General features: G+C 49.2%; 1 protein-coding gene across 3 annotated transcripts in view; it reads right to left on the bottom strand.

Moving 5' to 3' along the window:
* The window catches only part of Ccdc40 (coiled-coil domain containing 40), a 47328-nt gene that overhangs the window by 4159 nt on the left and 20540 nt on the right, over positions 1-22629 (bottom strand). For all 3 annotated transcript variants that reach the window (XM_036198043.1, XM_036198044.1, XM_036198045.1), the window contains 9 exons: positions 17649-17770; positions 13541-13784; positions 13266-13448; positions 9155-9400; positions 7810-8023; positions 6523-6692; positions 6201-6292; positions 4709-4829; positions 564-752 (listed from right to left, as the gene is read on the bottom strand). In XM_036198043.1, the coding sequence (XP_036053936.1) occupies positions 564-752; positions 4709-4829; positions 6201-6292; positions 6523-6692; positions 7810-8023; positions 9155-9400; positions 13266-13448; positions 13541-13784; positions 17649-17770 (1581 nt within the window). The remainder of the gene's footprint in view (positions 1-563; positions 753-4708; positions 4830-6200; positions 6293-6522; positions 6693-7809; positions 8024-9154; positions 9401-13265; positions 13449-13540; positions 13785-17648; positions 17771-22629) is intronic.

The following is a 22629-nucleotide window of genomic DNA, read 5'->3' as shown; positions in this document are numbered from 1 at the left end:
TCCCACCTCCTCTTAGTGATTGAGTTTATTTCATGGCCACTCCCCCTGACAGATACCACTCTTCACCAAGCAGGACTGGCACATAGGACACATGTGTCCCTTCCCACAGCCCGGAGGATGCAACGACGTGTGTCACCAGTGTGGGGAGGGTTGGTTTGCTCAGTTCAGAGCTCTATCTTTCCTCTCCTGTTGCTCCTGTCACGGATGTGACACCGCGGCAGTGACCTCCACCCACAGGAATGGGGAAGGGAAGATAGGAATAGCTGGGCTCCACGACTGTGATCCAGTGTCTGCTGGCCCTCCTGTGTCCCTCAAAGCTGAGTGGACGAGCCAGAGCAGGCAGGTGGTTACTCTCTGTGTCTTGGTGGCATGACAAAGTGGGAGCAGATGCCTTGGGCCAGCCGTGGGGATGGGTGGAGGTGCATGCTGACCATGTGCAGGGCGGAAAGGTGAACCCTGGCATATGCTGGTGTCCCACCTCCAATGCCACCTCCAATGCCGGGGCAGGGGCGTACCTCTGGAATATTACTGGGTTGTGGAAGGAGAGGAAGCCCAGGTCATACCTTCTGCGTGTCCCTGATTTTCCTTCGCAGCTCGTTCTGCTGGAAGTAGAAGTCTGTCCTGGTGATGACCTTCTTGTCTATCTTGCTCTGCCCTTCGGCCTGGGTCACGATGGTCTCCCTGCGGGTCACAGCCAGCTCCATGTCGTGGATCATCTTCTCTTGCTGCTTCAGCAGCTGCCCGTGCTTGACCTGGGGACCAAGATGGAGGGGCTGGGTGGGACCCTGCTTAAGTGAGAGTGGCCAGCCCACCCTCTGTGGCTTGTCTGTCTTTGACATGGCCAGTGAAGTGTCAGGGATGCAGAGAGGGCCACAAGGAGTCTGGGAAACAGCCCACACTGATGGGAGAGGTATGGATATTCTCATAAGCAGTACAGAGGCAGGAGGAGAGGAAGGAAGGAATGGCAGGTTCTACGGCAAGTGTGTTGAGAGGAGGGTAGAATCTTTCTAGAGATGGGGGTCTGGTTAGCAGTGCCATCACCAGGTTAACTGGTTGTGACAGGCAGTGGCATTGGAAGAAGCTGAGTGAAGGGTCTGCAGACGGAGGCTGAGGGCTGGGGTGTGTGAGCACAGACCGTGGAGGTGCAAGAAGACTTCTGGGACCACACAAGGGTTTGTAGCTAGTTTAAAGACATGTATGCAAGTTTAGCACGGATGAAGATGATTTAATAGAGAAGGGGGCAGGACTCTGGAGATGGCTCAGTAAAGTGTTTGCCTCAGAGGTGTGAAGCGCTGGGTGTGGTCCTCAGAACTCACAGGAAGTGTCAGGTGTGGCTCTGCACACTTGGAACCCCAGTGCTGGAGAGGTGGTTGTGGGAGGAGACTTGGGGCCTGCTGGTCAGCCAGTGCCATCTAATTGGTGAGCTCCTGGCCAATGGAGACCCTGTCTCAAAGGAAGTGACCAATGTTCCTGAGGCTGTCCTCTGACTTAGTTTACACACACAAACACACAAGAGTGCATACACATAAACACACATGAATGCTCACACACAGACAAGCATACACACATACATAAAACAAAACCAAAGGACAATAAATGTCAATGATTGACAACACCCACACTGCAGAGACTGACAGGGCCATGACGCTGTCATGTGGCATGTGCAAAAGCCATCTGACAGACCCCCTTAAAGTTGAGAATTTACATATAACCTTTGGTAATCTAGATTCCAGGAGGGAGAGATTGCAACATATTTACTTTTATGTGTCTATTTGATAGGCCTAAGGGCTGCCCAGATTGCTGGATGTATCAGCTAGGAGTCTGTAGAGGAGATCAGCATGTGCACTAGTGGGACTGAAGAAGACCCACCCTCTCCAGAAGGTGCCTGGAAAGATGCTGGAAGATGTAGCCCCTCAAGGTTGGGGAGGCATGCTTTCCATGTTGGAGTTGATGTGTTGGGCTGGAGCTCACCACCCGCCCCTTCTCAGTCTTTGGATTTGGGATGACAGATGGTGCTGGCCCTCCTCGGTCTTTCCTGGGCCATCACTGTGGGCAGTCACGTGACTGACAGCATGGAACATGACTGTACACAAGCCTTATTGGGTCTGCTTCTCTGGGGAACCCTCACTGGTTCTGAAAAACTCCACTCAGTGCAGAAGGAACCGGGAACAGGGGACAAGTGACAGACAGAGCAAGGATCACAGGAGGCACAATTTAATGGGGACTTGTGGACAGGGCAAGCCTTGGGTGGCCACATCCCAAGGAAGTAAGAGGTTTCTGCGCTAAGCTAGACAGAGGTGAACAGCCAGATGAAGGAACCTCACCAACTACTAACTTATCCAACATCGATTACCAAACTGCCTGGGGGTGGGGGTGCTGGAGAGATGGCTCAGTTGTTAAACGGTGGTGCTTGCTGCTCTTAAGGAGGCCCTGAGTTTGATCCCCAGCACCCAGGAACCAGGAGGTTCACAACTACCTGTAACTCCAGCTTCAGGGAATCTGATACTTCTTCTGTACTCCTTGGGCTGTACTCATGAGCACATGCCCCTGCGCAAGTGCACACACATATAGACACAATTAGAAATAAACAATGACTTTGTTTGTGCTATCTAGGGTTTGGAACGTTGTCAGGGTCATCTGGTCGGCAAGAAGGCAGTTATGACTGAGATGGCCTGGGTTATGTCAGGCTGGGTCCCAGCAACCACCAACACACATAGATCATAGCTGAGGTGGCCCACACTGGTCTGTCACAGCTGAGGCTGGAGTCACATCTGTGCACACTGGTTTTGTAGAGGTGGAGGAAGCCAAGCCATCTGTCTGTGTGGAGCGAGGCCACTGACCCCTGTGGGCTGACTTAGCACCATGGCACACAGGGACCTCGGCTTTCCCCTGACCCCATGGATGGGGAGCTAGTTTGAGGCAACAATCACATGATTTCTGTGCTTTTCTCTTGAGGCAGAGTCTTATGTAGTCCAGACTGACTTTGTATTCTCTGTGTAGCTGAGGATGACTTTGAACTCCTGATCCTCCTGCCTATACCTTCTAAGTGCTGGGATTACACAGGTGTGCACCACCACATCCAGCCTGCCTATGCTTTGAAAATTCAATTCAATTGAGTATTTTAATATTATTTCTAAGTGGTTGGGGATTTAGCTCAGTGGTAGAGTGCTTGCCTAGCAAGCGCAAGGCCCTGGGTTCAGTCCTCAGCTCCAGAAAAAAAAATTTTTTTTTTTGAAGCAGAATCTCACTATATATTGAGGCTGGCCTTGAACTTGACATCCTCTTGCCTCATCCCCCTGGCTGCTGGGACAGACTGCAGGCGTATAGTGGTACTTGGCTTTGTGTTTTCTTTTATGGATGCTGGGTGTGTTAGTTACTTGTTTTCTTGCCATGACAAAATAGCCAGTCAAAAGGAATTTATGGGAGGGAGGGGCTTATCTGGCTTGCACTTCTAAGCAGTGCAGTACATCATGGCAGGGAAGGGAGCAGGGGCTGGGCCAGCTGCTCACCCTACATCCAGAGTCAGCAATGTGTGCTGGTGCTGGGCTCCCGTTATTGAGTCCAGGACTCTAGCTCGCAGAGAGTGGGGCTCACAGCTCAGGTGGCTCTTGCAACCTCAATTAGCCTAATTCAGATAATCCCTCCAGACACCTCACAGGTGTGCCCAGTCACTGTCCTCCAGGTGATTGTGGGCCCTGTTAAGTTGACAATCGGTCACACTGGGGATCAAATCCTGGGCGTTGAACATGCATGCAAGTGTTTGACTGCCAAGCTACATGCTAGATCAGCACATGCCTCAGAGCTGAAGAGCAGCCAACAGCCTGAGGCCTTTACATAATAAATGCCATTGGAAAAGCGATGCCATTTTGGCTAACTGATCTAGGTGTTTTTTATTTAACATTTTACTCTTCTGTGCATGGGTGTCTTCCTGTATGCATGTCTGTGCACCATGTACATGCCCGGTGCCTGTGGAGGCCTAAGAGAACATCTGGTCTCTGGGGCTGGAGTTACAGATAACTGTGAGGTGCCACATGGGTGCTGACAATCAAACCTGGGGTCTCCGGAAGAGCAGCCGTAACTGCTGAGCTATCTCTCCAGCCCCTAACATCTTGAACACCTTAAACTGATGGTCACTTGTGAGTTAGTTGTTCTTAGAGTTAGTGACACTGACTGCTTGTGAGAGATGGGATGAGGCGCCCCCTGAGCCTTAAAAAAAAAAAAAAAAAGAGTTGTTTTTGTTGCTTTTGTTTTTTGAGATAGGGTCTCACTATGTTACCCTGGCTAGCCCGGAACTTGCTATGTACACCAGGCTGGCCTCAAGATGTGGACCACCACACCAGCCCATATGAGGTTCTTGTTCCACAGTGAGATTAGTGGGCTGGAAAACTGGGCTTTACAACTAGCATTTGAAAATATCAAAGAGCCTTGACTGCTTGGAGTCACAATAAAACAACATATTATCAGGTGATGTCATATGATCACATGTCCTGGCTATTGTGGGATTACTCTGCACAATACAGACAAAAGTCAGGCAGACCCTGGTGTGAGGGGTAGGTGGTGACACTGAGCCTGTGACCATGGAACACAGTCACTGTGCAGCAACAGGTCCTCCCCAGGAATCTCACCTGTTATCACTGGCAGTGTGGCTAAGTGGTTCCTGAATTGCAGGATACCTGCCACCTGTGCCCACCTCCCCTGACACACTCACCTTCATCCTGTGGATCTCGGCCTTCATGGCACGGATCTCTGTCTGCCCGGTCTCAGAATCCACTGAAGCGCGCATCTCTTTTGCCAGTTGGATTTTTTTCTCCCAGAGCATGATCTGGTGTCTTCAGAGACAGGAGAGGCAACATCAGAGCCAGAGCAGCTGGAGCTGGGGTCCCACCCCCACTCTGCCCAGAACTGTGGCAAATGAAGCCAGAAACTCTTTACTCAGGTTCCTTACAAAATGGTTTGCCAGGCTTTGAGATAGGTGGGGAGGAGAGGAAAAAAGGGAAAAGAGAGGAGGAGGAGGAAGAAAAGGCAAGTATTAAAAGAGGGAGAGATGAGAGACTGCAGCTGGAGAGATGGCCCAGTAGCAAAGAGCAGCTAAGAACACAGGCTGCCCTTGCAGAGGGCCTGGGTTCATGTGGCGATTCACTACTGACTGTAACTCTAGTTTCAGAGACATCCTTAAGAGAGATGGGGAGGAGCAGGGGATATGCCTTAGGAACTGAGAATGCACATGTGATTGGTAAAAGTTGGATAAGAAAGTAAAAAGGCCAAATAGTTCTGGCAGGAAGCTGTCCAAATGTAACCCAGAACACAATGTATAGATCTTGTCAAATGGCAAGAAACACATTATCCCTTCTAGAGCACTCCTGTCAATCAAGGGGCCCCCCATGATGCCTACAAACTGTTTCCATGGGAGAGGTATATGTGTGTGCAAAGCTGTGCAAAGACACCATAACAATGTACAACTGCCTCAAAGGGAGTGGTTTTGCTACAAACAAAACAAGAAAGAAATATATCTATATAGCAGTCTCTTGTGATGAGTTTGGGGAGCCAGGGTAGCACTCAGTGGCAGAGCATATGCCTGGCATGTGCAAGGTCCTAAATTCTGTCCCCAGTACACACACACACACACACACACACACACACACACACACAGAAGCCACAGGACATCTAGTTTCCTGCTCTATTATCCATGTAGTCTCAGGAGACAGGTCTCTCACTGAACCTGGAGCTAGAACACACTCCATCATGCTGGGGTCATGGGCACACTTGGCCTTGCCTGGCTTTTTACGTGGGAGCTGGAGAGCGGAACTCAGGCCCTCACGCTTGCATAGCAAGCGCCCTCATCCACTGAGCCACCTCCCCATTTTCTCTTTCCTACTCTCAATACTTTGCCATAGTGTAAAATGTTTGGGGTCGGGCTTATATGTTACTACCTTTTTTTCATAAAAGTAAGATGTATTTTATAAAGTTTATCCCAAAGAACACCACTTGATACCCAGAGGTAACCGGCCTGGTTGGTAGTTGCTGCCAAGGGGTATTCTACAGATCTGTACGGTGACTTTCTGTGGTTCTCCTGGGGTTCCACAAAAGTGGCCTTCAGAGCTGCCCCCACCCCAGTGGTGCCAATGTTCGGTGGCCATCCCCACAGAACCATGATGGGCCTGGTGACACTACGCACCAGCACACGGCTGAGCCCTACTCACTCTGCCTCCACTAGGCTGTTGAGGAGGGTGGTCTTTTCCTCACGGAGCTGCGTCAGCTTTTCCTGCATTTGGATGGTCTCCCTCTCTGCATCCTGTGGGGACCGAGGAGAGCTGTGAGGAAGGCTCAGGGCTGTGGCCCCTGGAGTCCCTCAGGCCTGGCAAGGCCTTAGAACAACGTTCTGATCCCTCCACAAGCCCCTCCAGGGAATCTGTCCAAATCAAGGATATGTGTGCCAGAGAGAGAGAGAGAGAGAGAGAGAGAGAGAGCTGGCCCGCCATCACACCCTGCCAGTGTGCGGAGGGTGCAGAGGGCGTTGCCGACCTTTAGTGTGCGCACGAACTCTGTCTCAGCCACCAGGTTGCTTTGCTGCAGCTGGTCGGAGTTGCACCGGTTCTTGTCCATCAGCATGTTGAGCTTGGTCAGGTCGTTGTCCAGGTCCTTCATGTGGCGGTGGATTTCCTTCTGTTCTCTCTTCTCTTGCTCAATCTTGTCTGTGGGAGGACAGGCAGGTATGTGTGTGTATGTGGGGGGGAGGCGATGCTGGAGGGCCAGGGGTCAGCAGCCACGCCATCCTGTGGCTCCTCTCCTGCCCTGTCTGACTCAACCATGTGCCCCTCTGTGGAGAGGAGGCTGGGTGTCTTCTTGGACTTTGTTTCCCTAAGCTTGGTCCCTGGAGGGAGCCAAACAGACCTTGTGCTGCAGATGCACAGGTGGAGAGCAGGGTGGGTGGAGCTCAGATGCTGTAGGTATCTAGGGAAGGCAGGCAGGCCCTTTGCCTCCACCACCTGGCCTCAGGGCAGGGTGGGAAGGAGAAAGACAAAAGACGTTCTTGACATTTTGGTGGAAAAAAGACACCGGGGGTATGTGATCCATACAATTCTGCCCTCTCCCCACCAGTATCCTTGGCTGGCTCAGAGCTAGAACTCTGGATGTGCTTATCTTTGCTGATCTCACTCCTGTGTGTGTGTGTGTGTGTGTGTGTGTGTGTGTGTGTGTAGGGGGGCGGGGGATGGACCTTGGTATTCCAGCCAGCTCTGGCTTCCCACAGTGCTGTTCACTGCTGGTGCCAGGCAGCCTTGCACACTCCACTTGGTTGTGAGTAACCAAAGGCTGTGAGAGGATGTGATGGGATCGCTGGGAAGGGGCAGACGCAAGAGCCCCCGGACCTCCAGGCAGAATTTAACTGGCTCTCCTATCTGGACCATGTGGAACCCAGGATATCTCAGTAGGGTGCCATGTTGGTGGTGGACATCCTGGCAGGCCCCTGGTGAGGTCCCTGAAGGGTCACTTCTCAGCACAGGGACAACCCGGAGGGATCCACCGTGCTTCTGAGGTCTGTGGGGTGAGAACCAAGTGCTCTGACCAGTCAAGGGCAGGAGCTGAGGAGGCTGGCTGCAGTTGTCTAAGTTTCACAGACCCCTGAGGTCCCTTGAAGAAGGAGCATTTTGTCCCCATCTCCCACAGACCTCAGGAGTACAGGTGGACAGCACCGGCAAATTAGATGGCTTTAGAATTTTCGTGGTTTGCTTTGTTTTTGTTTTGAAACAGGGTCTTCCTATGTAGCCCAGGTTAGCCTCAGTGCTGGGCAGCCCCTCCCCCAGGGCTCACTCTCTACTCGGAGCTTCTTTTGCTCCATAATATGCAGCTCCTTGTTAAGTTGGTCCAGGGACACCAGCTGCTCCTCGCGTTCGTGTGTGACCTGGACCAGTTCCTGCTGCAGTCGTAGCCACGTCATCTGTGCCTCCGCGACTCCGGCGTTGTTCTCCTCACACAGCTTCGAAAGCCTTTTGATCTCCAGTTCCAGGGGTCCAGCTTCCTCCCCCTGGAGGGGTTTAATCAGAGTGCAGCGTGAGCCTCGGTAGCCACAGGTTTGCTTTGATTATTATTAATGTGTGGTTATATGCATGTGCACAAGTGCACGCGCATGTGTGCATGTGCGTGTGGCCACAGAGGTAAGAATTCCATGTTGAGTGTTATTTTGCTCAGACAGGGTCTCTTGGTGAATCTGGGATGTATTGACTGGTTAGACTGACTGGCCAGCAAGCTGCAGGGATCCTCCAGCCCCCACCTCCTCAGTGCTGGGATTACAGGTACAAACTGTCATGCCCTGTTTTTACTGTGGGTGCTGGGGTGGAACCCAGATCCTTATGATCATGAAGCACGTACTTTACCGACTAAGCCAGCTCCCCACAGGCCTTCTTTTGAGGTGGGCTATGGAGAATCATGAATTCAAGGCACTTACTCCAAGGGCTCAGACAGTCCTCAGGAGTCCTGAGACTCCTTTCACTGGCCTTGAGGTCCTTGTGGGCACAGCCTTTGATGCGAAAGGAGACTCTGTTTACTGTCCTCTGACCTCAGACCATCAAAATTTATGGCCAGCACAGGGCTTCCCTGACAGCGTGCTCTACTTGAGGACTTGAAGCCCATGGTAGGTCCTTAGGTTACAGGTGCCTGAGTGACCAGGTAAGAAGACACTGAGCCCTCAAATTAATTAAACCACTTTGCCCAATGCAGTAGTAAGTCCAGCCCACCACCCATGTGTGGTGTCTCATAAGCCACTAAGAAAATCAAAGGAACCCAGGAGCATGGCACACAGCCCTCAGAAGCCCAGGCTGCAGGATGTCAAGTTCTAGGTTCACCTGGGCCACACAGTGACACTCTGTCCCACAAAACAAACAGCAAAATCAAAAGAAGGCTCATGCCAGACGTGAATGATGTGGAGTTCCGGTCCCGGTTATAGAAGTGGGAAGTAGCTGTGTCACCCAGCCCAGCCTAGACCCTTTCCTTTCTGGTCTCGTGCAAGAAACAGTATGAAGACTGCCATGTTGGCTGCAGCCTGGAGCACGCGCGCGCACACATGGTCACTTCACCAGAGGGATGGGGAGAGGAAGGAGGGTGCCAGCTGTCTGCGAGCACGCAGGCACGCAGCTGGGAGCCCAGGGCAGTGCCTCACCCCCAGCACAGACACGATCTGCTCCAGCTGCTTGTTGAAGAAGTTGATGAGACTCTGCTTCCTCTCGATGAGGATGGTGCGCCGGACGATCTCACTCTCGCTGTTGGTGATGAGGTCATTGAACCGCTTCACCTCTTTGTCCAGCTCTGCCAGTGTCTTCTTGTGCATGTCTACCTTGCAGCTGGTGTTGGTGATGTCCAGGGTGGCCTGAGCAATGTCGCCGTCAAGTTTTGAAAGATGTGTCACCTGAGGGCATGAAGGGCAATGGGTGTGGGCGTTCTCTGCCACTTGAATTGGCCGACTGCTACTTCCTTGACACTCTACATGTATTCTGGAGTGATCCCTGCATGCAGTCACCAGGAAGCTAACTAGCCCTGTGTCTTGAGAAACTACAAGGGGCCTGTTTACACATGGAGATGGCCTGCAAAAAAGAAAGATGGGTGTGGTGGCACAAGCCTGTGATCCCAGCACATGGGAGGCCGAGGTGGGAGAATCTTGAGTTCAAGGCCAGCCTGGGCTACATAGTGGGTTTGAGGTCAGTGTGGGCTGCAAGAGACATTCATTCTCATTCTCTCTCTCTCTCTCTCCCTTTCTCTCAAAAGGGCAAAGGGAGGGCTGGTTCATGTCTTTCTGTCATTCTTTTCTTTTCTCTCTCTCTCTCTCCCTCCTTCCCTCCCTCCCTCCCCCCTCCTTCCTTCCTTCTTTCCTTCCTTCCTTTTTTTTTGAGACATGATTTCTCTGTGTAGCCCTGGCTGTCCTGGAACTCAGTCTGTAGACCAAGCTGGCCTCAAACTCAGAGACCCATCTGCCTCTGCCTTTGGGCTGGTTCATATCTTTAATCCCAGCACTTGGGAAGTAGAGGCAGGAGGATCACTATGAGTTTAAGACCACCCTGGTCTACATATTGAGTTGCAGGCCAGGCAGGGTTATATAGTAAGATCTTAGAGGGGGGGAGGGGGAGAGGAGGGAGGAAGGAGAAAGAAACTATCTGTGCTGGGTTTTCTTTATAAACAAGCAGAGTGTAAGTGCAGAGGAGGAAGTGTTGAATCATGGGTGATTTTGTCACAAAGCTAGCCACCAGACCGCCTGGAAGCCTACCCTTCCTCCAGTGTTATGTTATGGTACACCCTCCGGTACCCCCACCCTCCCAGGCCCCTCCCACCCTCCTGTATTCCCCACCCTCCCAGGCCCCTCCCACCCTCCCGTACCCACCACCTTCCCAGGCCCCCACCCTTCAGTATCCCTTAGGAGAGCAGGGGTGGGGTCACATGCTACTGACCTCTTTAGCCTGACAGATACTGTCTCACATTCTTTTTTTCTTAAAGATGTATTTATTTTTTTATGTTACAGTGTTCTACCTCATGTATGCTTGCAATGTCAGAAGAGGGCACCGGATCTCATAACAGATGGTTGGGAGCCACCATGTGGTTGCTGGGAATTGAACTCAGGACCTCTGGAAGAGCAGCCAGTACTCTTAACCTCTGAGCCATCTCTCCAGAACCCCCTGTCTCATATTCTTATGTAATTAAAACAATTTTTTTGAGATGAGGTCTCACTGTATAGAGCTGGCTGGCATCAAACCCACAGAGATCCACCTGCCTCTGCCCCCAGGTACTGAGATTAAAGGTGTGCGCCACCACCTTTAGCCTCCTCTTATATAATTTTTAATGGTTGTACAGTGCGCAGTAGGATGTTTCCTGACCCCTTTCAGATTATGGCATAGTCTCCTCTCACACTGTGATTGAGCAGAACACACTACCTGACACTACCCCTGTGACCTGTGGGAAGCATCCTGGCCTCCCTGGAACCTGGAGACCTCAGCTCTGTTTCTGAGTTTATAATGAAGTCCTACATTGACACCCTTCCCCGCTTCCCTCTGCACCAGCCCCAGACAGAATTGTGACTGCCACCCTCTGATCCTCTTCCAAGACGGGACCCTTTCCTGCCCCACCCATCACCGGTGCACAGGGCTTTTTGGTATCCAGTGTCCCTTTTCAAGGGCTGCACTTCAGTTGGAAAACCACAACAATAAATGAAGTTGTTAGCCTAAGACTCTTTACTGCCCTCTAGTGGGAAGAGGTGGGGATAGTTCCTGCCCAATCTAGGAAGGAGCAGGGTGGGGGCCTGCCAACAGAAGACCTTAGAGGACTGGGGGTCTAGCCTGTGCAACAATGGGACGGTCAGGCTACTTCACACCCCCCTTGCTCCTTAGTGTCTCAAAGGCACCCGAGACACCTTCTCTTTCTGCCTGCCCTGCTCCCAGGGGAGGACCTGAGCCACGCGGCCCGGACTTTCCAGCCAGCCTTGTCCTCTTCTTCCTTGTAGGGTCAAGAGTGTGTGCGGAGCGTCGAGGCTGCTGCCCTTTCAGGGGGCCAGGTGACAACAGCCACCCCCCGGGCCACCAAAGGCAGAGATTCCAACGGGATCCCACCATATGAAGAAGCAAACAAACAAACAAACCAAAAAGGAGCTGGGTGTGGGGGCTCACCCGTAACCCTAGCATTTGAGAAGTAGAGGCGTGACAACACCGTGAATGCCAGGACAGTTTCAGCTACAGAGTGAGACACAGTCTCAAGAAAAAGAAATATTCAAGTAGTGGATTGCTTTCCCAAAGGCAGTCTCCCATGTAGCTGAGGAAAAAGCAAGGCCCTTGAATGAATTTTCAGGTGTGTGGTGCTCCAGACTTTGGAGGTCAAAGGCACACTGCAGGCCTCCCGGGCAAGCCAGCCTCCTGGATGGTGGTTTCTTCCCAGGAGCGGTGGCTTAGTAGCTTGTCCTCAGAGTGTAGACATTTGCAGACCTGGGTATCTGTGTAGAGCTGCTCAAAACACTGAAAAACCCCTAGTCAGCCTGAAGCCTCTAACAAGAGACTCATCAATCATAACTCATCAATCAATCATGCTCTCATGATGAAGGTCATGCAAATATGAAGGTCTGTGTTGTCGAAGAATGGGTAATGGCAAGAGCAGATGTGTTGGGTGTTGTCAAGTAAAAAGAAAAAAATCAGTGAGTCCCAAACTTAATGCCTTTGTACATTTCTCTCTGTGTCACAGGTCAATGAAACTAATAAAAATATAATCAAATGAACTTAAAACCTGATGTTTAACAAGAGTGCAATGTTAGCATGAGTGTGTGAATGAGGGTGTGTGTGTGTGTAAATGTGTGCAGAAAGGAAGAAATTGAGACGTGTTTCTCGAGCGGTAGAACTACAGCATCTATTGTTTTCATTGTGTCTTTCTGTGTTCTCTCCTTCCTTTCTCCACCACCCCTGGTGCTGGGGACAGAACCCAGGGCCTCATGCATGCTGGGCAAACTCTGCAGGTGTTCAACAAGAAGACAATGTTGGCTGGATCTGTCATCCTAGCTGCCAAGAGATTAAGGCACGACAATCACAAATTTGAGCCTAGCCTGGGCTACAGGATAAGTTCAGGTCAGTCTAGGCAACTGAGTGAGACCTTGTCTCAAAAGAAAAAGCAGGCTTGGGGAGCTGGGGAGGGATGCAACCCACTGTTCAGTTCTGCATTCCATCCCTAGGGCCTAATAAACTGGATATGGTGGCCCGGGCCTATAATCCTAGTACTAAGAGGAGGAGGCAGGAGGATCAGAAATTCAAGGTCATATATACATATATATTTGTGTGTGTATATATATACATATATGTGTGCATATACATACACACACACACACACACAGTAGTAAGTTTGAGGCTAGCTGGGGCTACTTGAGAAGAAGGACAAAGGGGTCTTTCAGTGGTATAACATTTGCCTAGCATGGGCAGGACCCTAGGCTCAATCTCTAATACTACAGGAACTAAATTAATTAAAACACATTATAGAGTTGGGTGTGGTGGCTCACATCTTTGATCCTAGCACGTGGGAGCCGAAACAGGCAGATGTCTCTGAGTTTCAAGGCCAGCCTGATCTACACACCAAGTCCCAGGACTACATAGAGACCCTGCCTTCAAAAAAAAAAAAAAGCAAAAATAAATAAGTAAGTTATAGAAAGTCTCCCTTTGACAGCTAGAAACTAGGTAACAAGGGGCCACCCCGGAACCCTTTGCTCACAGGCCTCTGGCTCCAGGCCAGCCCCTGCCCACTCAGCGGGCACCTACCAGGTTGGTATTTTCCTTCTGCAGCTTCCGAAGGAGCTGTTGAAAGTACATGGTCATCTTGCTGGAGGTCCCATGTTCCTGCAGCTTGTCCATGATGGAGGCATCCATCTTTTGCCGTAGCTCCTGCTCTTGACGGACAGCCTGGCGGGCAACCTGTAGTTCGCTCAAGACCGCTGAGTGTTCCTGCAAAGGAAGAGCCATGGGGAGGCTGTGCCTGGGCACCCTGCTGTGGGCTGGCTGAGAGCAGACACCTGTGGTTGGGGGCCATGCCTCACCATGTAGCCCTTGTTCAGCATTTCCTCTGTGTCCTGCAGGGCGAGCTGGTAGGTGTTGAACTCATTCTGCAGGACCTCTTGCTTGGTTAAGCACTGGGTGGTCATTTTCTGCACTAGCATGGCTTCGGTCTCTGAGCGGTTCAGGAGGCGGGCCAGATTCTCATTCTTCTCCTCTTCCTTCATGATGGACCTCTTATAGGCTTCGATCTCACCATCTATGGACTTGATCTGATGCTCACACTCCCTGCACGACCAGAAGAGTAAAGCCCATCACAGGCTGGACACCAGAGAATCCACTCAGAAGACTCTCGCTGAGTGGATTCCACACACGGAGGAATAATTTTGGGCACCTTTTTTTTTTTTTTAAATATTTTATTTATTTATTTGTGTGTACATTTGTCTGTGTGAGGATGTCAGATCCCCTGCAAGTGGAGTTACAGACAGCTGTGAGCTGCCATGTGGGTGCTGGGAATTGACCCCAAGTCCTCTGGAAGAGTAGCCAATGCTCTTAACCACTGAGCCACTTATCCAGCCCAGGGCGCCAACTCTTAACTGCTGTTTATTTGTGTATGTGTATCTTCTAGTCTGTTTTTCTGTTGCTGTGGTAAAACACTGACCAAAAGCAACTTGGGGAGGAGAGGGTTTGTTTGGCTTACATGGTACAGTGCATCATCAGGGGAGCTCAAGATGGGAACCTGGAGGCAGTAGCTGAAGCAGAGGCCATGAAGGAATGCTGCTCACTGGCTTGCTCAGCCTGCTTTCTCACACCACCCACGACCACCTGTGCAGGTGTGGCATGGTCTATGGTGGAGTAGGCACACCCCCATCAGTCGTTAATCAAGAAACAGACACACCCAGGAGCTAATCTGACTGGAACAATACCTCAGCTGAGGTCCTCAGGTGTCTCTAATTTGTGTGAAATTGACATAATCCAACCAGTACAGTGCGTTTGTGTATGCAATGTGGCTGTCTTCCTCAGTCCCTTCCACCCTACTTCTTAGTGTATTATTTATTTATTGTGTGTGTGCTCATGCATGTGTGTCATGGCACATGTGTGTCTTTTCCCACTGAGCCACATCTATAACCTAAATGTGTGGCCCAGGCTGGTCTCAACGTTGTGATCCTTCTGTCTCTGGCTCTTGCATATCCAACCAGCATTTGCCACTACAACTGGCATATGTGTCTGTGTGTGTGTGTGTGTGTGTGTGTGTGTGTGTGTGTGTGTGTGTGTTTCGAGACAGGGTTTCTCTGTGTAGCTTTGTGCCTTTCCTGGAACTCACTCTGTGGCCCAGGCTGGACTCAAACTCAGAGATCTACCTGCCTCTGCCTCCCGGGTACTGGGATTAAAGGCATGCTCCACCACTGCCCGGCTTTATATTTTTAATTAAAAATTTTAAATTATTAATTTGTGTGGGGCCAGGTATGAATGCCACAGAGCATGTGTGCAGGTCGGAAGACAGCTGTGGGGGTCAGATCTCTTTATCAACCATGTGGGTCTTGGGGATTGAACTCAGATCATCAGACTCAGCAGCAGGTGACTTTACCATCTGAGCCATCTTGCTGGACCTACCTTAATTTTTGAGACAGGGTCTCTCACTGAACCCAGATCTTGGTGGTATGGCCAGGCTGGTTGGCCAGGGAGCCCTAGAGATCTTCCTGCCTCTATCTCCCCAGTTCTGGGTTTTTAAGTGTGCACCCTTGTCTGGAGAGGTGGCCCAGTAGCTAAGAATACTGGCTGCCCTTCCAGAGGACCCAGGTTTGATTCCTAGCACACACATGGTGGCTCATAACATCCATAACTCCAGTTCCAAGGGATCAGTTGTCTTTTGGCCTTTGTGTACACTGCATGCATATTGTATGGACATACATGTAGGCAACATCCTATACAGTAGGTATGTAGATAGATGGATGGATGGATGGATGGATGGATGGATGGATAGATAAATAGATAGAAGATAGATAGATAGATAGATAGATAGATAGATAGATAGATACAGGATAGACAGATGATAGACAGACAGATAGATAGACAGATGATACAGGATAGATGACAGATGATGCATGATTGATCAATAGATAATAGATAGACAGATGATACATGACAGATGATAGATAAATGATACATGACAGATGATAGATAAACATTAAAAGAGAGCTGAAGATGTAGCTCAGTGGTAGTGTACTTGCCTAGCATGCATGAGGTTCTAGACTTCATGTCCAGAGCCACTGAAGAAGCAACTCCCCAACACATATATCCTGGATTAACAGAAGTTGAATTTTTTTATTTGTGTGTGGAGATTTCTCCCTTTCATTCTGAGAAGTCTAAGGGCAGTATCTTACCTTATTTTAAGCAAGAATTTTAAGAGCTTCACTACAAAGCCCTGGCTGGTCTGTAGCTGAGTGTAGACCAGGCTGACTTTGAACTCACCACCATGCCTGGCCAGACTTCCTTTAAATCTTCTGAATATAGAGCCAGCTCCTCTACAGCTACAGGCAGCAGTCAGTGTCCCGCTAGGCAGGCTCACACTATTTCATTTGTTGGTGTCATTTTTGGAAACAGACTCTCAGTATGATGCCCAGGTTGGCCTTAGATTCCTAGGTCCAAGTGATCTTCTCAAAAGATGACGTCCTGCTCTCGGGCCTTGGCTGCACAACAGCTAGAGGCCCATTTACTGGTTACACATGCAAGTGTGCACATATGTTGCTAAAATCCACTTGACATTCTGTGAGTGCATATTTTAAAATCCAGGGTACTGGCAGGGCATGGTGGCACACACCTTTAACCCCAGCACTCAGGAGGCAGAGGCAGGCAGATTTCTGTGAGTTTGAGGCCAGCCTGGTCTAGAGAGTGAGTTCCAGGACAGACTCAGCTACAGAGGGGGCGGGGGAAGACTGTCTCAAAAATAAGTAAGCAAAACCACAAAATACAAGATACTCTTCCCACAGTCTAATTCGTGATCCTAAGAGATGACACTATGTAAGAAGTCAGGGACTTTGAGATGCCACTGGGCTGTGTGACTGTCACAGTCCTCTCTGGCACTGCTTACAGATGTGTGTTCTTTGGAAGTCCTGGCTTGATAATGATATGGAAGAACTGCGCAGCACCTAGCAGTTAGAATAGGCCCAGCCTCGGCCTGCACAGCAGCCTACCGTCACGAAGTATGGCCGCAAAAACCAAAAAAAAATGGATATTTTTAACCCAGTATTATCCACATAAAGATGTCTTGTGTTTTTGTTGGTTTGTTTTTAAGTGAGCAGACATACACACCTCAGCCTTTTTGTTCCCGGTATGGGGAATGGAACCACGGCTTTGTGCATGCTAGGCAGGCCATCTACACTAAGCTGCACCCCTGGCCTTTATTTGTGTAGCCTTGGCTGTCCTAGAACTAGCACTACAGACCAGGCTGGCTTTGAATTCACAGAGGTCCACCTGTCTCTGCCTCCCGAGTGCTGGGATTAATGACATGTGCCGCCACCACCACCCAGCACCCCTGGCTTTTATGATTTCTTTAAAAAAATTAAAAATTAAAAAACAGAGACCAGAAGAGGGTGTTGAATCTCCAGGAGCCAGAGTGACAGGTAGTTCTGAGCTGCCCGATTGTGTGCCGGGGAAGCACAGCAAGCTCTCTTAGCTTCTGGGCCATCTTTCCAGCACTCAGCACCGAGTTGGCCAGCAGCAGCCACTCTGTCCCTCAGGGCTCAACCTCTGTGGGTGCTAAGGTGGAGAAGACCAGCCAATAAGCCGTGAGCTACCTTCAGAACCAAATTCCCATCACTTGGGTGGTTCTGGTTATCAAGGCAGCAAGCGTCTCCGGCCAAAGAGCCACCCTGTATGCCTTCCCTTTCAAGGGAATTAAAACAGGGTTTTGGCTGGAATGCAGCCCTAGAGCAGAACAACCCAGAATGGCTGTGGTTTCCTGCTCAGATGGTGAAACTGCTGATCAAAGGGACGGACACCTTTGTCTCCCACAGATAAATGTCTCTTTCTGACACCCTGCCTGGAAACCTGACCTGCAGATTTGACTTCTCCCAGTTTCAGCACTGAAGGATGGAGGTGGGCAGCGGGGCCTGGTGCAACTGTGGAGCAGCTCCTTCCCCACAGTGGTACCTGAGTGCGTCCAGCACTGTCTTGTATGCCTCATTCCGGTGCTTCATGCCCACTAGGCTGGTGGTCCACTGCTGCAGGATACGCTTTTTCTCCACAGCAATGATGTCGATCTCAGTGGTGGCCTGCAGAAGGTGTGACACAGACACAGAAAATGGCGGGAGCCACACTCTGCCGCCTGCCTCCCCTCCACCTCAACTTTTCTTTTTGTTGGTTTTGAGACAGGGTCTGTGCAGCCCTGGCTGTCCTGGAACTCACTCTGTAGACCAGGCTGGCCTCGAACTCACAGAGGTCCGCCTGCCTCTGCTGAGATTAGAGTACTCACGACCACGCCTGGCACCTTAATGTTTCTTTATCACAAATAAGCAGAGGGGCAACAGGAAATGGGACGTGGCTTTGAAGAGGCCTGGGTCTTGACGGCATCTCCAGGCAGTTTTTAGGGCTCAGTGCTGGGGGCCGAGGAGGAGGACTCTGTCAAATATGACAGGACACCCACTCCACACCAATGCCGAGGCAAGGCCTAGTGCACCTAGTGGATGTCACCCGCGCAGGGGAGACCAGAGGGCCCACACCCCTGCCCCTGATCAACTCTTGCCCAGGGAGGAGGTATTTGAGTTGAGAATGCCCAGGGCCTCCAGGAGGGCATCTGGCCTCCCTGTGCTGGGGACCAGGATTCAGAACTAGACTGTGGGGCAGGTGAGGGAGGAAGTCCAGAGGGAGAACGCGCAGGGTTCGTTCCTGTGGAGGCCAGAGGTCAGCTTGAGGTGTCATTCCTCGGGAGCCATCCACCTGTTATTCTGAGGCAGTATGTCTCACTGGCCTGGAACATGCTGATGAAGCTAAGCTGTCTGATCAGAAAACAGTTCTGTCTCCCCAGCGCTGAGACTGCAAGCGTGCCCCATCATGGCAAATTTTTTTTTTTGGATTTATTTATTATGTATACAGTGTTCTGTCTGCATGTATCCCTGCAGGCCAGAAGAGGGCACCAGATCTCACTACAGATGGTAGTGAGCCACCATGTGGTTGCTGGGAATTGAACTCAGGACCTTTGGAAGAGCAGTCAGTGCTCTTAACCTCTGAGCCACCTCTCCAGCCCAGGGCCAGATTTTTATATGAGTGCTGGGGATCAAATTCAAGTCCACATGCTTGAGTGGCTTGGCATTTTATTGCCTCAGCTATCTCTCCTAGCCACAGCCTGGCTTTTTTTAAACACACACACACACACACACACACACACACACACACACACACACACACAGGCTATGTGCACACCTGTGTGCTCATTACTTCAGAATTAAGGTCAAATAGTGGACTGTTAAGGGTCTGGACTGAGATGCTGACAGTCACAAGGCGGGCCAGGAATCCTGGGCCCCCCTGGCAGTAACCCGCCTGTGAGCACTTCCCATTTTCTCACTGGTTCACCTGAGCAATAACTGTGTGGCTGAGGGCCTGCCAATGTCTGAGTGCTGGGAAGGAGAACTGAACGGACGCTGGAGACTTGGCTGAGGATAGAGGCAGAGGTGCCAGCCAACAGGCCAGAGGAGGAAAGGAACCCTGGTGGGCATTTATCAGGAGTCCATGGTCACCTTCAGCTACAGAGCAAGTCTGAGGCCAAGCGAGACACGTGAGTCCCTGTCTCAAAGAAAAAGAGCAAAATCCACAAAGGGAAGGGCCAGGAGGAGGGGCCACACCAGACATGGATTAAACATGGCCACCAGGGGAAGAAGGGACAGCAGAGGAGACCTCCTGCCATTCTAGAGCAAAGCCACAGGACTCTCCGGCCTAAGAACGTTGTCACATACCTGCTGCACTCTGCATGAGTTTGTCCCCCCAAACTCTCCTTGGAATATGTCCCACTGGACAAAATGAGGAAGAGTCAGGTGAGGCCTCTAAGAGGTGCTTAGGACTCTATCCTTGGGGTGAGTTGTGAACCAACAGAGGGTTTCTCTACAGAAGCCAGCTTGTCTAGGTCACACTCGCTCCCCGTTCTCACCTTGGACTCTGCCAGCAAGTGGGCCAGCTCCAGATATGACCCTTGTCCTTGTGCTGGACCAAGAACCAGGGACAACCTCTTTTCTCTGTAACTTTCAAGGCTATACCACTTGACTACAGATGAATAGAAATGGGTTAATTTAAGATAGAAAAAGTAGATAACAAGAAGCCTGCCACAGCCATACAGTTTATAAGTAATATAAGTGTCTGATTATTTATTTATTTATTTATTTTTATTTTTATTTTTTGCCAGAGCTGAGGACCAAACCCAGGGCCTTGCGCTTGCTAGGCAAGTGCTCTACCACTGAGCTAAATCCCCAACCCCGCTGAGTGATTATTTTATGCGTGGGTTGTGGGACTTCGGGTGCTTGGTGGGTCCTGGAGAGAAGCTCTCCAGCTACAAATGGTGCCCAATGGCTCGAGTTTCCACCTTAAACCTGAGAATATTTAAAAACCAATTAAAAATGGTGCTAAAAATGGCTTCCTAGTTGTCTCTCTCAAGTTGGCGGGTTCCTGGTGTGCGGTTGACCAGCAGTATGGCGGTAATGAGGCTTTTGCAAGCGGTGGTGGATTTAGTCTTTGATAGTTAAAAAAAAAAAAAAAAGAAAAAAAAAAGAGGTTTCTAGGCTACACGCTGCTTTGATAGAACTGTTTCTGATCATTGATGGTACACATGGCTCCAGACCCAGACCTGGCGGTAAACTGTACCACCGCCATGTTGGAAAGCTGAGGTGGGCGGAGCCAGCAGCCACAGAGCCATTTCAGTCCTAGAAATGCTGCAGTTTAAAGCAATAGGTTCACAATAAGACAGATTCAGATGGAACAAGACTTTAAATGCTTTACAATGTGTGTAAAAATGTATGTAGGCTTGAAAGAAAGAGAAAAAAGAATATATACAGTTATATAAAGAAATATATAAATATTTAAAGAGACAGTAAAGGTAATATAAAAAAATAAACCACATAAAGATGAATATTATACAGAGAATCTGGATTGTGTTGTCTTTGGGATTTTTAACTGCAGAAAAATATTTGATTGTAAAAGCTGTTGAGTTAAACCAATATGTATATTTTAAAGATACCTTGACTTCAAAATTTGGATCCAAGGATATGTTGCTTTGAAAAAGAGTCTCTGCTTTTGTTTCCACAGAAAGTCAGAGGCTATGGATTTGTTCCAGATTAAGATACATCAGGTTTGATCAGCCAAGACCACCTGAAAGGTCTCCGATGACACCATGGCCCAGATGATCCAACATCCAAAACAGTTTCGAGGTAACTGGCTCAGACGATACACCCTCACAGACTACTCCATAATCATAAACTTTTCTTTGTGTCCCCATAAGATACAGTGCCCCCCTCCAGCAGGAAGTAGTAAGAGAAACTACACCCAATTCCCCAAAATTATCAAGCTGGCTTTGGAGATGGAATTGGCTCACTCCTTCTCTAAACCCAGGCATATTGCTAAAAGAAAAGGTTAAGAGATTCTTGTGTCCCAAATAAGCAGAGCCCTCTGGTGTGGGACAGAGAAAAACCAATATTTTTATTTAAAACAGGTTGATTATAAATACAATCTCTTTCTAAAGAAGAAAAGGGGATATGATATAGATATGATAGGATAAAAGGGTAAATTGCTGAACCTACTTTTAAAGAGCAACAACTTGTTTGAAATGTTTTACATTGGTATAGATTTTAGTTTATTGATACAAGTTTAAACTTAATTTTGTTACACTGTATATATACTACTCTCGTTTGAGGTATTATGTTTATGTAACTCATTTGGATTGTAATGGATAATTAAGAACTACAGATCAATTAGTCTTCTATGATAGTCAAACTTACAGTCATGTTAAGTTTTCTAGGTATACATAGATATATTTTAGATAGACAGGTAATCTTCAAACACTTCAAAGACCTACAGAATATGGCATTTAAAATATTTTTTAAAATGTAGACTTTCTGGACAGTGAGACATGTCTGCTCCTGGCAGCACCAATTTACTTCAGAGAGAAGGATGGGCATCAAAGACACTCTATATGGAGTTTATCTTCACCTTGGCAAAAATAGCCATTTGGGCAAGAAACTGTTCTTGCCTGGACTGCTTGATCGACTGGACATGCAGGACCCATAGAAAGGTGACTGACTACTGAACTTTGCTTGGCAAAATGATCCTTCAGGCTCCTGCTTCGCAGAGGAAACTGCCAGACATTCTACAGGACACTGAGAAAAGTGACCAAGAGACTCTAGACCTGTGTGTCTAGGCTGCCAGCTGTCTCCTGAAAGTTGCTTGCATCCTTCTCCCATTTCTCAGGTAATATTATATCCTTCTGAGGTCTTTGATGTAATTAAAGCTAGATAGTTACAATTTTCCTTAGTTATGATAAAAGATAAATTAGATATGAAACCTTAGATTCACAAATACAAGATAGATAGGATATCTTCTTTAATTTTGCCAAATAGACTAGTTATTATAAATAGACTAGCTATTATAACTGTAATTCTTGCTTGATAATTGTTTTGTTATCTGTAATTTTACTATGTGAAAGTTAAAACCTTCCTTTTTGAAAAAAAGAAAAGGGGAAGTGCTGTGGGATGTCTGTATGTCAAATGTGTTGCTCTGATTGGTTAGTAAATAAACACTGATTGGCCAGTAGCCAGGCAGGAAGTATAGGTGGGACAAGGAGAGAGGAGACTTCGGGGAAGTGGAAGGCTGAGGCAAAGAGACGCTGCCAGCTGCCACCACGACAAGGGAGATGTAAGGTACTGGTAAGCCACGTGGCGAAGTATAGATTAATAGAAATGGGTTAATTTAAGACAGAAGAAGTAGATAACAAGAAGCCTGCCACGGCCATACAGTTTATAAGTAATATAAATGTCTGAGTGATTATTTTATATGTGGGTTGTGGGACCGCGGGGGCTTGGTGGGACCTGGAGAGAAGCCCTCCAGCTACAGCTATCCCAACTGATCAGTGGCTGTAAGTGGGCCTCACCCTTTC

This window comes from Onychomys torridus, chromosome 8 (assembly GCF_903995425.1).
Source record: "Onychomys torridus chromosome 8, mOncTor1.1, whole genome shotgun sequence".
NCBI classification, from domain to species: domain Eukaryota; kingdom Metazoa; phylum Chordata; class Mammalia; order Rodentia; family Cricetidae; genus Onychomys; species Onychomys torridus.
This window is presented reverse-complemented; position numbering and strand designations above follow the sequence as displayed.